The 15,952-nt window shown below is 42.7% G+C and overlaps 1 protein-coding gene across 16 annotated transcripts in view; it reads right to left on the reverse strand.

Moving 5' to 3' along the window:
* The window catches only part of LOC144368219 (uncharacterized), a 121,785-nt gene that overhangs the window by 25,884 nt on the left and 79,949 nt on the right, over window positions 1-15,952 (reverse strand). For 4 of the 16 annotated variants that reach the window (XR_013427988.1, XR_013427989.1, XM_078026911.1 and 1 more), the window contains one exon: window positions 10,889-14,469. The exons of 6 other annotated variants lie outside the window; for them this stretch is intronic. Coding sequence is in view for 4 of the 10 variants with exons in the window: in XM_078026911.1 (XP_077883037.1) it covers window positions 14,432-14,469 (38 nt within the window). In the remaining 6 variants the exon portion in view is untranslated. Of the gene's footprint in view, window positions 1-3,226; window positions 5,367-10,888; window positions 14,945-15,952 lie in introns of those variants that run through there. 6 more of the 16 variants (XR_013427995.1, XM_078026913.1, XM_078026910.1 and 3 more) reach the window with 2 other exon arrangements.

The following is a 15,952-nucleotide window of genomic DNA, read 5'->3' on the forward strand; positions in this document are numbered from 1 at the left end:
CACCACAATAGTGACCCTGGGCTCCTGAAAGGTGATGGTGGTTGTGGGGGAGGGAGCCCCAAGGTCCCTTCAGTCGTCCGTTGCCAGCCCCAGAAGATCCGGATTTGGGCTTGGGGTGGATCCGACTGCCCTTCAGGGGCTGGGGCAGTCCACAGCCCAGTGACCCCTTAATTGGCATTTAGGACATGGATGTGTAGGTGGCCTAGGATTAGGGCACTCCCATGCCCAGTGTCCCTCTGTCTCACACTTGAAACATGGCCCAGGGACCATGTGGGCATTTGGCTGGAAACAAAGGGGTCCATGGGGCAGGTCCCCATAGAGCCTGTGCCAGCATCTGGGTTTTTGTTTTCTGGCCTTCTCATCCCGGTTATGGTACACCTTAAAGGCTGTGGCCAGGACTTCAGTCTGAGTGGTCAAGGGTCCCAGTTCTAGTTTTGCCTGAATCTCTGGGAGAGGAAGTAAGTCATTAGGAGCTGTCTCCCATTGGGGGTTTCAGAGTCTAAATTAGTGTATTGCTGGAGAGCCTTAGTCACTTAGTCAGTCTATCTAGGAAGGTGGAAGTGTTCTCTCTCTGTCTCTCTTTTTTTTTTTTTTTGGTCCTGATTGATTTCTTGGAGGTTTTCAAAGTTTACTGAGCTGCCCATCTGAGTCCTGCAACTAGGCAGGGAAATTGGTCCCTCAGGGCTAATCCTGCAGCGGGTCAGGGTGGTTTGATGGCCCTCATCAGCATAATTACGGGCTTGTTCCCTTCCTCTAGGAGAAGGGTATTGGCCAAGATCATGTAAATGTCATGAAAAGTAAGACTGTAGGCTTGGAGTAAGTACAGTAATTCCTTTATGTATGAGGCAGACATAAAGTGGTGGTGTAGGAACCCAAGCATTTTTCAATCTCTGAAAGGTCTGCTGTGGAGAAGGGCACGTGGACCCCAATGAACCCTTTTGTCCCAGCAACCTCTCTCAAAGGAGCCATAATTGAAGTAGGGTGTGGCTGGGCAAGACTGTGCACAGGAACGGTGACAGGAGGACTGAAGGAGGAAGTGGGGTCAGGACCCAAAAAAGGAGCCGGAGGGGCAGGGACTGGCATGGATGAGGGAAGAGGAGAGTAGGGGGAGGGATTTGGGTGACCATATGGTGGTGGCTTTTTGGCTGGATGAAAAGGCAGAAAGAGAGGAGAGTTTATAAGCCAAGAGGACATGCTTTGGGTTGCAAGAGGTACAGAGAGACAGATTCGAGCGAAGGAGGAAGAAAGCCTGAATATATAAAATCTCTGCCCATTTTTTCAATCACACACAATAATTGTAGAGATCCCGCAAAATGGCGGGGGTCTAAGGATCCAAAAGCGGGGCAATGGTTTTGGTTATCTAAGGGATAATTGGGCCCATCGTGAGTAGATAATTTTATCAACTTCTTGGGATTTCTCTTGGGGGTTAGGCTGAGGGTGTCCAAATTTTTGAGGAGGCATTTGAGAGGGGAGTTGGGCTGGCAGAAAGTGAAAGGGTAAAGTTTCTAAGCTGCAAAGCCTGAATTAAAATGTAAAAGACTGGGCATCTTAAAGTTCCTCTGCTACACCCAGGACCTGGAATTCCTGAGATAGTTAAGACAAGGCCCTACTGGCCATTTAGCCTAGGGCCCTGTGCAGTTTGTCACATAAGCATACAGGGCCCGAACCAATCAGTTTGAATGTGTACCCCGCTTAGGAGTGACCAATCACCCCTGCCCTGTTCCCGCCAATGAATGTGCTAATCATGTATGAGAGTTGCTGTTCAATTTTCCTGCACCTCATGCTGATTTGTTCTGATGTATTCAAAGCCCCCGCCCTCCCCAAAAAGTGTACTTAAGCACTGCTTAGCCTCTGCTCTGGGCTCTGGGCTGCTCTCGCTTCTTGAGTGAGCCTAGAGCCTCAGTGCGCTGAATTGGATCCTCAATAAATCCCCTTCTGCATTTGCATAAGTCAGTCTCTTGGTGGTCTCTTTCTCCAACTTTTCGCTGGACCCTTACAAAAGGAAGCAACTCCCATGGGGCTATGAGGAAGGGAATGATATGTTGACTGGAGAGGCATCCCACTCAAGCCAAATATCAGAATGAGACCTCAGGCCTTTATACAGTTGTCACCAAAATCCTCTGGTGAGCCCTGGGAGCTCTGGGTCACCTGGCACCAGGGTTTATGAACAAGAGGGGAGAGGAGGAGACCCAAGCTTGAGGAGGGGAGGGAACTTGCCAGTTCTCAAGATGGCTGAGGTCTGTTGGAAGGGGAAGACTACAAGAGGACCACTACGACTGTGAAGGTCTGGGTGGGGTGTATTCCTCCCCACGAGACACCACAGGGGCTGCTGGATGATCAATGGCCAGTTCCCTGTTACTGTGCCTCAGTGGGCTTAGGAGTCTGGAGAGTGGAACTCATCAATTTGTAGGCAGATGGTGGATGCAAAGCAGGTGATCGAGAAGATGGGTGCAGGTTAGTCTCTGCTCAGGTGGTGATCTCCAGCAGCATGGGAGTCCTGCTTAAAAGCAGAGGGGTCCCATCTAAGTCATGGCACCAATGAAAGGTGAGTGACTCACCCAAGATGGAGATTCAACCAAGAGATTTTATTGGGGGGCTGCCTGAAGGGGAAGAAAAGGAGAGGCAGAGAGCAGAGAGAGGAGAGGAGGAGGGCAGAGAGAAAGAGAGTAGAGAGAGGAGAGAAAGAAGAGGAAGAGGGCAGAGAGTGTGAGTTTGCAATCTTTGGCTTAAGAAGGGTTGCATAGGCAATGTGGCAGGTGCTGATTGGCAGGGTGACTCAGGAACAGCAAGCGGACACTGTGTCCATTGGGAATTGGTTGTAAAATCTTTGAATTTGGTGCTGTTCGACTTGGTGCCCTTCAGAGAGGAGGAGGGGTAAAGGATTATATGATGTTCTCATGAGAAGGGCGAGCCTCCCACACATCCAACACAGCCACCTCCTCAGGACACACTTTTCCTGCCCTGTGGGTTGAGGCCTCTCCTCAGTGCAGCCTCCACCCCCCTCATAGCTCACCAGCCAGGAAGGCAGGGAGGAGGGGCATGGGTTGCTTTCTCCAGGGGTAGCACCTTGGTCCCTACTGGCAAGCAGAAGGTGTTCTGAGGAAGGGAGGCTGGTGGGGCCACCAGGGAAGTTCCTGTTGATACTGCTGGTTATGGGTGTATATTTGTGAGTTCTGCTTCCTCACATGTTGAAGTTTGAACATTAGAGAAGCATGCTGAGGCAAGCATTATTAAAGCAGGATTTATTTAAAAAGCGGTAACATAGACATCTCCTGTGAGGGAGAAGGGGGCCATAACAGGTATCCTGGTATCCCAAGAAGCGAGGTGTTCTGCCCCTTTTATAGGTCCTAGGCTTCCTTTGTTCTCCTGCCTTCTTCCCCCTTATCTTTCTCCTTCCTGCATACATGACTAGGCCCAGGAATGCTCTGGAATGACCAAAAGGTGGAAAACAGGTGGGCTGAAGGAGGAAGGGCAGGATGATGCAGCCAGGACACATTAATTAACAACTTTATAGCTCCCTGTAGGGAGGGGCAGGGCAATTCCTGGACAGGTTACCTTAGCAACAGGTTGGAGCAGGGGGAGGGGCTCCAAAGGAATTAACATTTCAATCCCTCAGGGGACTGTCTCCAACTTACTCAAAAATTGGCCTCCTTGATCTGACCTGACGCTTTACCTAACTATACAGACTGCCTGTTTAATTCTGGCTTCACTGTCAGACAGCAGAGCTGTGGGCTAAGAGGAAGAGGAGCCTCCAAGCAGAACTTCTCAAAACAAGCTGACTCCTCCAAAGACCATGTGATTCTAAGTGGAAATTTGATCTTTCTTTAATAAATAATGAGAATAGCAAAGTTTTTCATGATAGGCACTTGATATATACAGATGACACACACACACACACACACACCCCAACTGTATATCTGTATGTCATCTGGGAATTTTACCTCTGTGGCCATTAAATAATTCCAATTTGATCAATATTTATTTTTTTAATAAAAGAAAAGGAAAAATACAATTATCTTTAAGGCATAGTGAAAGGCTAGTGACGCACCTGAGATGGAGATTCAACCAAGCGATTTTATTGGGGGGCTGCCTGAAGGGGAGGAAAAGGAGAAGCAGAGAGCAGAGAGAGGACAGGAGGAGGGCAGAGAGAAAAAGCAGAGAAAGAGAACAGAGAGAAAGAGAAAGAGAGCAGAAGAGGAGAGAAAGAAGAAGAAGAAAGCAGAGAGGAAGAAGGCAGAGAGCGTGAGCTTGCAAGCTTTGGCTTAAGGGCGAGCAGGTGCTGACTGGCAGGGTGACTTAGGAACAGCAAGCAGACACTTTGTTCAGTGGGGATTGGTTGAGAAAACCTTTGAATTTGGTGTTCTTCATCTTGGCACTCTTCAGGGAGGAGGGGGAGGGGTAAGGGATTCCGTGATGTTCTCACAAGACTGAAACTTAACTTCGGTGGGGAGTCTCCCACACACCAAACACATACTTTCGAGCTTGTGATTCTCATGGCAGCAGTATCTCAGCTGACTGTTAGCAACAGACCTGATGAAGATACCTTAATCACTGACCTGCTGTGCAAACGTTTCCCAGCGCCAAGAACTGGGTATTTGAAAGGCTGGCTTTCCATCTGAGGTGCTCTACTGAAATGTGGCAATTGGAGAGTGGAATGGACTTAGAGATGGAAGCATAGGGTTTTGTTGTTGTTGTTGTTGTTTTGGTATTGGGGATTGAACTTCTAAGGTCAGGCATTGGTGACCAAAAGGAAGCAGATTTAGAGCTGCTGAACAAGGCTTTATTGAGATTTGCTCCTGGGTGACACTCTCCAGTCCAACAGAGAGGGTCAGGGGGAATTGCACCCAGGATCAGCTAGATTGGAAATTTATTGGGCTTAGGGAAGGAAGGGAGGGCTTGGGATAGGAAAGGAAGGTTTTTAGGGTCCCCTGTCCTCCAGGGGTTGCGGGGGGGAGCTTGCTGAGATCTGTGTGTCCTTCCAGGATTGGTCAGGAGACCCTGTTGATTGACAGGTGGTTATGAGGGAGGGTGACTTATTGGTTGTTTTTTTATGCGTGGAGGTTGCCTGGTGCTTTGTTCCCTTGCCCACTTCAAATCAACCTAACATTCTGGCCTTTTTGATGATATAGGGCTCCAATTTCCATCTGAATACTTCCTGCTGGCTAGGGGCAAAGAATCTCATTCCTGGAAAGGGGTCAGGGAGGGTTTTAGGTGAAGACAGAGTCTCTGGAGCGAGAGGAATTGGTCATGAGGAGGAGTAGGTTTCTGTCTTGGGTATCGGGGGCTGGTAGTCTTGAAGAAGTAGTTGATGAATTTGTGTATCTGATCTTGCAGGAACTTCTGCAGGCAATTTAACAGACATGGTCCTATTAGGAGAAACATAAAGAGGACTAATACGGGTCTTACAAGGGAGAGGGGCCAAGGCCATACTTGACTGAACAAACCTCATAGAGACTGTTGACCTAGTTGCTGTCTCCTCTTTTCTAGCTGTTCTTGTAGTTGTTTGATCTTGTCCTTCACTACCCCCAGGAATAACTGTGTTTTGGTTTAACTGTTTTTGCTAGGGGTTTAAGATCAAGCTGGTCAAAATTGACTTTGTTTCTATCTACTGTTAAGAGTCAGCTGAGTTCCCACAGGGGTCACTCATAGGGGGAACTTGAGAGCAGCTTCTTAGTTCTGCTAGTGCCGTTTGTGCTAGGATAGGCCCAGGTCTTGCTTGACCATGTGGCTTCCCTTGGAAGCATCAGGGATGTCTCCCTTCTCCAATGACCCTCTTTTCATAGCAAGTGCACTGATTGGCTTTTCATTCTCCAATGGTCTCATTAATCAGGAGATTATATGGCCCAGAGTTGCAAAGATCTTTAGAGACGTTCCCTGTCCCTGGATTCAGACTGACTCAGAGGGCCAGAGCCAAATATTTAACTTTAATTTTAAGTCTTGATCTTAAACATCTAGTGATTCCGTCTCACCAGTCTTAAATTAACAGTACTGGGCTTTAACTGAAGCCTACTTTGAAGTCATTCTGACATGTAGTAAGATGGAAGGCAGAGCCTTATCTCAGGTAAGGCAGGGTTCTTTATAAATCTTAGGTAAAGTGTTCTAGTACTGAAGCCGATCTTTGCTTTTTAAATATCATTTTATAAAATTATCATATATTGTTGCTTGAGGTCACATGAATATTAGCTATCACAATATGATATTACATTTAAAACATAAATTAACAGGTCCAGTTCTAGAATGTTAAATGATATAAATAAATAGCCAATATGTTGTTCTTATAAATCTAAAATTACCATATAACTTTTTGGAAAACACCAGCTTGATATAATGCTCTTTCAAAGTTTCTCCCTTAAAGACTTGTATACTTGGAAATTATGAACACATTTAATAAACAAAAAAGAGTGGTAGCTTTCAGTGTTAATCATTTGTTCAGTGGTTTAGAAAACATTTGTTGAGCAGCTCCTATGTATAAATGAAGTAGTGTGGGCTTAGGGATGACTTTGATCAACGTGCATTACTACCTCAAAATTGCTTTCTTGTGGCTGTACTTGAACAATAAATATAAGAATTGTCAGGTGGACTACAGAACGGCAAGAGTTCCAGAAAACAGCAAAGCCTGGAGGAAGGGCAGAGAGTGGGAAGAGGGCCTTGAATCTTCAACAGATCATCAGCAAAGTCACCAGTCAACAAAGGGCACCCAAGCAAAGGCTCAAGTAGGGAGTAAAATCCCACAGAGAGTTGTTGCCAGAAGAAGAATTTCTAGCACAAGGCTCTGAGGTGGGAATAGGAGGCCACCAAAGAAGAATGAGGGCAAAGAAAGGATCAGGAGAGCATGAGGCTATTGCCACAATGGGCCAGGGTGACCACCCAGGGCCTGCAGCCCCTGTAAGAGTCTGACTTCTATTCTAAGTGAGACTGGGTATTTTTGGAAGCTTTCAAGCAAAGAAATGGCATGATGTGGTTTACATTTAAAAGAGTCATTCTGTATTCTTTAAAGTAGATAATAGGAACTGTACTATTAAAAAACGAACAAAATAAACAAACAAACAAAAAAAAAACAAAGAAAAAAAGCCCTGAGTACATCAAAGTCCATCAAAGTCCTGGGAGCAGGGGCTTGGGGCTTGGTCTCCACTCTGGCTATTGGGAGCACCCATGTCACAGAACCCATCCACAGCCTCTCCTGGTTGCAGCCTTGGGCCTTACCTGACATGCAGGCTGTAGGCTGAAATCCAGCTGAACACTCAGGGACCCAAGCAGGTTTCTGTGGCTCTCTCTGTTGCTACATTTTCTCTAGTGTCCTGACCTGCAAATTCTGAGCAACTCAGCCTCCGGGCCCTGATTTTTCTCATCTCAGCTCTGTGGGAAGGCCATGTTCTGCTCCTGCTACCCTAACACCATCACAGGGAAGTGTCTCCTAAAGGAAGGTCTATTTTCTGTGTTCCTATTACCTTCATTACCTTGGTGATTACAGTCACTGACTGCCTTCAGTTCACAATCTAAGAGCAGTTAGATGACTGACAGATGCATAGGTAGACAGAAATATAAAGAGATGTCTGACAGGTAGCAGATTCATAGTAAGATACACACATACTACATTTGTCCTGTAAATTATGAGTAATTAAATCATCACCACTAACCAGGACTATTCCAAAGAATAATGTCAACAGCATAGTGGAATAAGAGGTCCGAGGCTTCACTCACCCCCACAGAATGCTCCACAGACAAGAAAACACTGTTGAATGACCTTCCCAAACCAACCAATTATGAATAAGTCCGAGTTACTTATGTGGTCATAGAATGAACTAAAATTTTCACGGAAAGGGGAAAGAACTGGTCCCCATTGATCAACTTCCCTGCCCCAAGTAGGCACCTTATTACATAGAGAAGATACTCTAGAAGCTACAGTATCTCCATAAAAGAAAAGTGGCAGTCATCTGGCTTGCCATCACCCAGAGACACTTCCTAGAAAACCCATTCTGGGGTCACCTCTTAGGAAGATCAAGGAGAAATGGCAAGGCTGCACCACCTGGGCTCATGTGGAAACAAAACACAAAGGCAAAGCTCATCGTGACCGTCACTCAGGTCTTAGTGCTAGTTCTTTGGACCTGCCAGTGGTAAGGCATGATCAGGAGCACTGGATCACTGCATAGCCCACTTTCAAAACTGAGCTGTTCACTTTCAGAAATGGTGGTAATATTTACCTGCTTTGAATCATAGAGAACCAGCCTCCAGAACTAACATCAGACTCCACTCTGAAACCTTTCCCAGGGAAGACGGTGGTCATAACAAATTTGGCTGAGGAGGGTCTAGACATGCTATCCCTAGAAGTCTAAACAGTGCTCAGCCCCAGTCTTAAGCTGATTCTAAAGCCCTGCATAGGCCAGGAGGCAAACCCCAGCCAAGCATTTCTACTAAGCAAAGCAGGAAGTCATATCCATCCCAATCAGCAATCTTTAACTCATTTTAGAGCTCCTCCTGCAACTCTGTTCACCTGCTGAGCTCAACACTGCTTCCGACTTACTGAAGAACATATCAGGACTCTCTGAGGTGCCTGCAGAACCCATCCAGCATGGTGAGAGATCACTGACAGTGGTCTTCAGAGAGAACAGCAAGCATCCAGTCTCATGTCCTGCCTTAGTAAGAACCAAGGGAGCAGACAGGCCATCTATAGTACTGCAGGAAATCTTGATCTCAAAATTGTGACCAGAAGAACCATCTAGAATCACAGTCTACACCAAATAGTAGAGATCTATCATGCCAATGAATACTTGTGTGAGGAAATGGTAGCTCCCTCTTCAATGCTAAATACCCACAAAAAATCCAAAGAATTACAAAGACTCAAGTCATCATGACTCCTTCCAAAGGAGCCAACAACAATCCAAATGTGGATGTTCAAGCAAGAGGAATCTGTGAAATTAAGACTAACTAACTAATTCTTAACTAAGGTTAAGAATTAAGACTAATCCTCAGCGAATTACAATATATGGATAAAAAATTAAGTGGAATTTTGAAAACAAAATGACAAGTTTGACCAAAAAAATTGAAACAATAAAAAGATAGAAATCCAAAAGATGAAGAATACAATGACTGAATTAGAACAATAAAATGCTTCAACAACAATGCTTCAGTTTTAATCAAGCTGAAAAAAGATTCATTGAGCTCCAAATTAACATTTGAAATTAACCATGCAGAGGAGCAAGAAACAATAACAAAGAATGAAGAAAGATCATAGAAAGTTTGAAACCCCATTAAAAAGCCTAACTTAAGCATAAGATGGAATGTAAGAAGGAGAGTAACAGTAAAAGGAACAGAAAAAAATTTAATAATCACTGAAATCTTTTCAGATATAGGAAAAATTATCAATACCCAAGTATTGGAAATAGAGAGGTCACCAATAAAATTTAACTCAAAGTAGAGTTTGACAAAACATATAATAAAACATTAAAACTCCAAGAGAGAAACAATTCTGAGGGCTGTAGGGACCCCAAAACACATCATTGATAATGGGACAATGGGATTTCTCAACCAAACTCTATAAGCCAGGACTCAGTGAGATGGCATATTTTGAGAACTGAAGGGGGCAAAACTTGCAAATAAGAATGCTTTACCCACAAAGTCATCTTTCCAAAATGATGAAAAAATAAAAAACATTCCCAGAGAAATGAAAGTGAAAGAGAGCTATCGCCAGTAGTTCTTCTTGCAGGAGTTGTTGAAAGGAGTTCTCTAAGCTACAGCAAAGGGCCTCTCATTAACTACCTAAGATTTACAAAAGCACAACACTCAATGGCATGAGTACTACAAAGTCCTACTCTGAATACTCTAGGGCTGTAATACCATGTATGTAGAGATTTCATACCTGCTATGAAGGTGGCTGCAGAACCCATAATTGTAAGGCATTCTTTGTGAGCCCCAGGGCAGCCACAGAGTGAAAACCCACAGTGTGGGAGGCCGACATAGCATATGACCAGTGTTTTCCTCCCCTTCTGATTGGTGTGGCACTGTGATCTGGTTGCTTCGGTAACCAAAGATACTAGCCCCAATCTTTAGGGTTGAGAGAACACAAATGTGTTTTTGTGTATGAGAGTGTCTTCCTACATCCTCAGGGGTCGAGCTACTCACCTGTTCCTTTGTGATATTACCCTTGCCTTGTTTAGGATAGAATGTTCTATGGAAACGCCCTTTGTGTGTTCCTTCTCTTACTCTGCCCTTGGGTGTGGCCTATCTAGATGTCAGTCAACCTGCTGATAACAGACATTATGAAGCTAGACTCAGCCCCCTGAAACCTGACCTCTTGCCTCATTTGAATGCCTTCTCTTCAATAAAAGGGGTCAGCATGTGTGGGCTCTCTTTCTGCGGACCCTTAAGGTCAGAGGAGCCATCACAGCACCCCCAAAGAAAAAGGTATTTCTGTCTCTTGTATGGTTATTTCACTTGGCCCAGTTCCCCTGGAGTGACCCCTGAGTGTTTTAAGTCACAGGAACGTGACAACACAGGGAATGTGCTATAAAAATATGGAGTATCACAAGAAGCTGTTACAAAAAATCACATATCAAAAATGGATAATTAGAATAAATGGATACCTTCCTGCACACTTACATTCTTTTTTTTTTTTGCCGTTCCTTCTTTGGAATGTCACTTTTTTTTTTTAGAATTTTAATGTTTATTTTTTAGTTATTGGCGGACATAACATCTTTGTTTGTATGTGGTACTGAGGATTGAACCCGGGCCGCATGCATGCCAGGCGAGCGTGCTACCGCTTGTGCCACATCCCCAGCCCCACACTTACATTCTACTAAGATTGAATTGTGAAGAGATGGAAAATGTGAACAGACCAAAAATAGATAAGATTGAATAAAAAAAATATGAAATCAGATAAAAGCCCAGGAGCTGATGACTTCACTACCCAGTTTTATTAGTCATTTAAAGAACTTACACTAACATTTTAGAAATTCTTCCAAAAACATCGAAGAGGAGAGAAGTTTCTCAGTTTCTTTGAGGCCCGTGCTAGGTTTATTCCAAAACCTCACAGGAATGTTCACAAGAAAATAACAGGCAAGTATTCTGGATGCAAATATCTTTAAAAAGTACTAGCAAACCAAATGCAGCAGTATATCAAAAGGACAACTGACCACAGTCAAGTGGGAATTTTTATTGTGATATAGGGTTGGGGTTCAACACATGTGAATTAGTAGATACAATGTATCACATTAACAGAAGGAGGGAAGAAAATCATTAGGATCATTTCCTTATATGCAGAAAACACATTTGATGAGACTCAAAATCCTATTATGATAAAAACATTTAATAATTAGAGATATGCATCTCAATGTAATAAAAGCCATGCATGATATGTACATAGCGAGCATTACTCTCAATAGTAAAAGATCAAAACAACTTTCTCCCTCAGATTCAGAATACAACAAACCCATCTTGTCATTTCTATTCCCCATAGTTTCAGAAGTCGTTGCCAGAGCAATTAGACAGGAGAAAAAAAAAAGACATTTGTGTAGGAAGTGATAATGTGAAATATTTACTCTTTTCTGAGAACATTATCTTTTGAACATATAATATGTAACAAAATATCTATAAGAATTAATGAGGAAATGCAGTGCAGTTGCAGGTTACAAAATCAGCACATAAAAATCAGTGGCATTTCTGCAAACTAGCAATGAACAATATGAAAACAAAATCAAGAGGATGATCCTATTTAAAATAGTGTTAGAAAGAGCTTAAGGATAAATTTAACCAAGGAGGTAAAAGATCTATAAACTGAAAACTATAAAGCATTAGTAAGAGAAATTAAAAAAAATGATGAATGAAAATATAGCTCATATTCATGTATTGAAAAAATTAATGTTAAAATGTCTACACTACATAAAGAGATCTATACATTCAATGTAATCTCTATCCAAATTCCAATTCCATTTTTTTTGTAGAAAAAAGTGCTAAAATTCACATGGAAGTATAAAAAAATGGATAAGTAAATAGATAAATAACCAGGTCAACTGTGAGCAAAAAGAAAAAGATGGAGACTTCACAGTATCAGATTTTAAGCAATTAAAAGGGCATGGTACTGGCATAAAAATATCCACAGGCCTATGGAAGAGAGCTGAGATTCCAGAAGTGATGCCACACATGTATGATCCATTTGGGTTTTGATAAAGATGCCACAAATACAATTTGGAAAAGAACAGTCTCTTTGTTAAATGTTGAGAAAACTGTGTATTTATATGCAGTAAGGATAAAGTTGGACCTCTATCTCACACTATATGCCAAAATCAACTCAAAGTGTATTTGAAGGAAAACACCTGAAAGCTTGATAGTGACCTAGGCAGTGATGTTTTACACCTCAAAGCCCAGCAAAAAAATGGAAAATGTGATTGCATCAAAATAAAATCTTCTGCACTACAAAGAAAACAGGGAGAAAAAATGACAAGCTGACTGGAGAAAACACCTGCAAATCATACATATACATCCAAAATATATGGGCAACTCATACAACTACACAGAAGGAAAACAAGCCCACTGGCTAAACATTGGGAAAGGGCGCTAAATAGACACTTCTAAAAAGGAAGACATACAGATGGTGGACAGATATGGGAAACCATGCTTAGCATCACTAATTGCTAGGTACACACAGATGAAATCCACAATGCAGTACCACTTACAACTGTCAGAATGGTTAGTCTCAGAAAGGTGTGCAGGAAAGGGAGCTCTTGTACACTGGTGATGGAAACTAATTTACTCAGTCACATGGACAACTACATACAATTGCTCACAAAACTAAAAATGGAATGCCACATGGGTCAGGAACCCTTCTTCCATGTATTTACCCAAGAGATCACAGACTAGCCTGTCAAAAAGACATCTTCACCCCTGTATTCATCACAGCACTATTCACATTAGTCAAGATATGAAATCTACCTTAATGTCCATTAGCTGGTGTATGGATAAGAAAATGGTGTATGTACTTGGGGAATACTACTCAGCCATACAAAAGGGTGAACTCCTGAAATTTACGTCAGTGTGGTTGGAAATGGAGGACATTTCCAGTGTTCTGAAATACTAAGTGAAATTAGCCAGGCCCCAAAATACCAGTATCACCATTTCTTATTGACATAAAACCAAAACAAATAAACATATAGTCAAAAACTGAACTCAAAGAACAGAGCAGAATAGTGGTTATCAGAGGCAGGGGTATGGCTGAAATGAGAAGATTATGGTCAGAGAGTTCAAAGCCTCAGTTACACAGGGAGAATGAATGATTTTTATTCAGATATATTGAACAATATTATAAACATACTGAATCATAATGCACCTTGCATTTCAAAATTTCTAACAGATTAAATTTCAAAAGTTCTTGCCACAAAAGTATGAGTATTTGAGGTAGTGAATAAGGGAGTTAACTTGACTTTGATTATTACTCCACATTGTATTCATAATCTGTAAATTTACTTTGTCTTATAAATATGTGCAATTATAGTTTGTCAATTTATAATTTTAAAAAATGTTAAAAATGTAATCATTTTTAAATGGGTGAAGAAATGACACAGATTGAACAAGCATACAACTTGTTTTGGAGATTTAAATTTGCAACCATGAAAATATTTTACAAAATTAGGAAGATAATTGAATTTTAAAAAGCAATCCCTAAAAATAAAAAAAAAAACAAGATGATAGGAAAAAAAATCCCAAACAAGGGTAAAGTTAGTGGCATAGAAACAAAGAGAGAAACAATACTGAGAGATTGTAAAACACAGTAATTTGATTCTTTGTGCAAAACTTGGAAATTTTTCTTTGAGTGTCTTGGTAATCCTATTGATTGGGGTACTGATGACATTGCTCTGGGGTGGGTGAAGTTGTGTTTGGAAAATGTAGAGGTGTGAATTTGTTGGTGATTGACCATGAGAGCAGGATTTTTTACTTGGCAAGAGGGCACAGCAGTGTTTTATCTAGCATTCTGATGCTTTGCAGAAGGAAAGTCTGTTCTGAAGTGTAGCTTTTTCATCAACCAAGAATAGAAGACTTCATGTTTTTTCAAGTTTCTCTCAACTTATTTGTTAACATTTCTTTGTTTATTAAAAGGATAGATTTGGACAGGCACTGAAACCAGGGAGAATGTCACGTGAAGACAAAGGTAGAGTTCCAGATGACACTTCTTCAAACCAAAAAACACCTGACATGGCAGCTGTCCTGAAAAGTGGGAGAGATGTGGAGCAGGCTCTCCCTCCCACCCTGCTGAAACCTTGGCCGCACAATTCTGGTCTCCAGATCTAGGAGAGAACATAGTTGCCTGGCTGGGATTTTTTGATGAGGTGGTCAAGGAAACTCACTCTCCCATGCTGAAGCCTACCCCCAGACACTGTGAGTCCAAGTAACTTGATTTTTATTGCAGGCCTAGAGCTGAGTCAGGAACCAGAGGTCAAGCACATTATTGGGAGGTGACCTCAGGAAGGCCTGGTGGGTGATCTAGAAAGAGAGACAAGGTAGGAAAGTGTCAGATACAGGGCACTGACCCACATGCCATCTTCAGGAAAATCCAGGACCCTGTCCTGGAGGACAGAGGAGAGAGCCCCCAAGGACCATGGACAAGGATCAGGGTCCCTAGGATATTGGTCCACCAGTTCATGTCAGTCCCCCTATCAGGCCTGCTTCCAGGGGGCAGAGGGTTATAGTTCTTCTGTCAGAGATTCTCATTCCAGGATAATGCATCCTCATTCTGTCCTGTGGATGGCAAGGGCAACTGCATGGTCCCACCACTGCATGAGCCAGTGTTTGCACATGTCAATCCTGAGTCCATCAGCACACAGGCAGAGGCAGAAGACACAGATGGGTAGAGCTCTGGCCTTTGTGCGATCCCTTCCTCTGTGAATGTGGGTCCTGAACTGGTTCTCACCAAGGCAGAATAGTCAGTGTGCTGGGCCACCTCACCTGGGATTCTGTTCTGTATGCAGACAAGTGAAGGAATTTGCAGATATAATAAAGCTCCACTGTGGTGAGAACATCTGTGTCCCTTCTAAATTCCTGATGAAACTGTACCCCCACTGTAGAGGCATCAAGAGGTGGGGCCTTTGGAAGTGAAAGCTCTGAGGGCTCCACCCTGATAAATGGAATTAATGCTCTCATCAAAGACCTTCAAGGGCTGCTTGGATCCCCTTATTTTTCTGCCATGTGAGGACACCTGGGCCTTCTATGAGGAGCTGCCCTCACCAGAAGCTGACTTCCTGGGACTTTGACCTTGGCTTTCTAGGCTCCAGAACTGTAAAGATTTAACCTATTTTGTATATAAATTTCCCAGTCAGATATTTTGTTACAACTACATACTAAGACAATTTCCTACTTGACTGAGTTCAAGTTCATCAGAAGGTGATCATCCTAGGTGGGCCTGACCTCATCAGGTACATCATTTGAATGCCAGTCTAGCAGGGAAAAAAGGGAAGCAGAAGGGATTTTCTACTTTGATGGCTTTGAAAAGGCAAGGTGCCACAAGTTCTATAGCCCAAGTGAAGTGAATTCTGCCAACAACCTGAAGAACCTGGAAGTGAATCCTTGCCCACTTGTCCTTCCAGATGAGAACAGGCCAGCCACAGCTAGATGTCAGTCTTGTGAGAATTTAGCAGAAGCTAAGCCATGCCCAGAGCCCTGACCTGCAAAAGCTGAGGTGAAAAAGTGTGTTCCTTTGTTACATAACACAGGTAACTAACACAGAACATTAATTTGGTATTAAGGGAGATGAATTTATACAGATGGAGAGAAGTGAAAGATAAGAAAAATGCATTTTTGTATTCATGCAGTAAAACATATATTTAAATATGCATTAAAATTTAAAATAAAATTGGAAAATGATTTACCAGTGTAAAACCTTAGCTGGGTACCACTAGAGATGTGTCAAATAAGAGCAATTTATACACATATTGAGTAGGGTACTCTTGTATTCACTGAAAAGGAACAA

This window comes from Ictidomys tridecemlineatus, chromosome 11 (assembly GCF_052094955.1).
Source record: "Ictidomys tridecemlineatus isolate mIctTri1 chromosome 11, mIctTri1.hap1, whole genome shotgun sequence".
Taxonomy (NCBI): Eukaryota; Metazoa; Chordata; class Mammalia; order Rodentia; family Sciuridae; genus Ictidomys; species Ictidomys tridecemlineatus.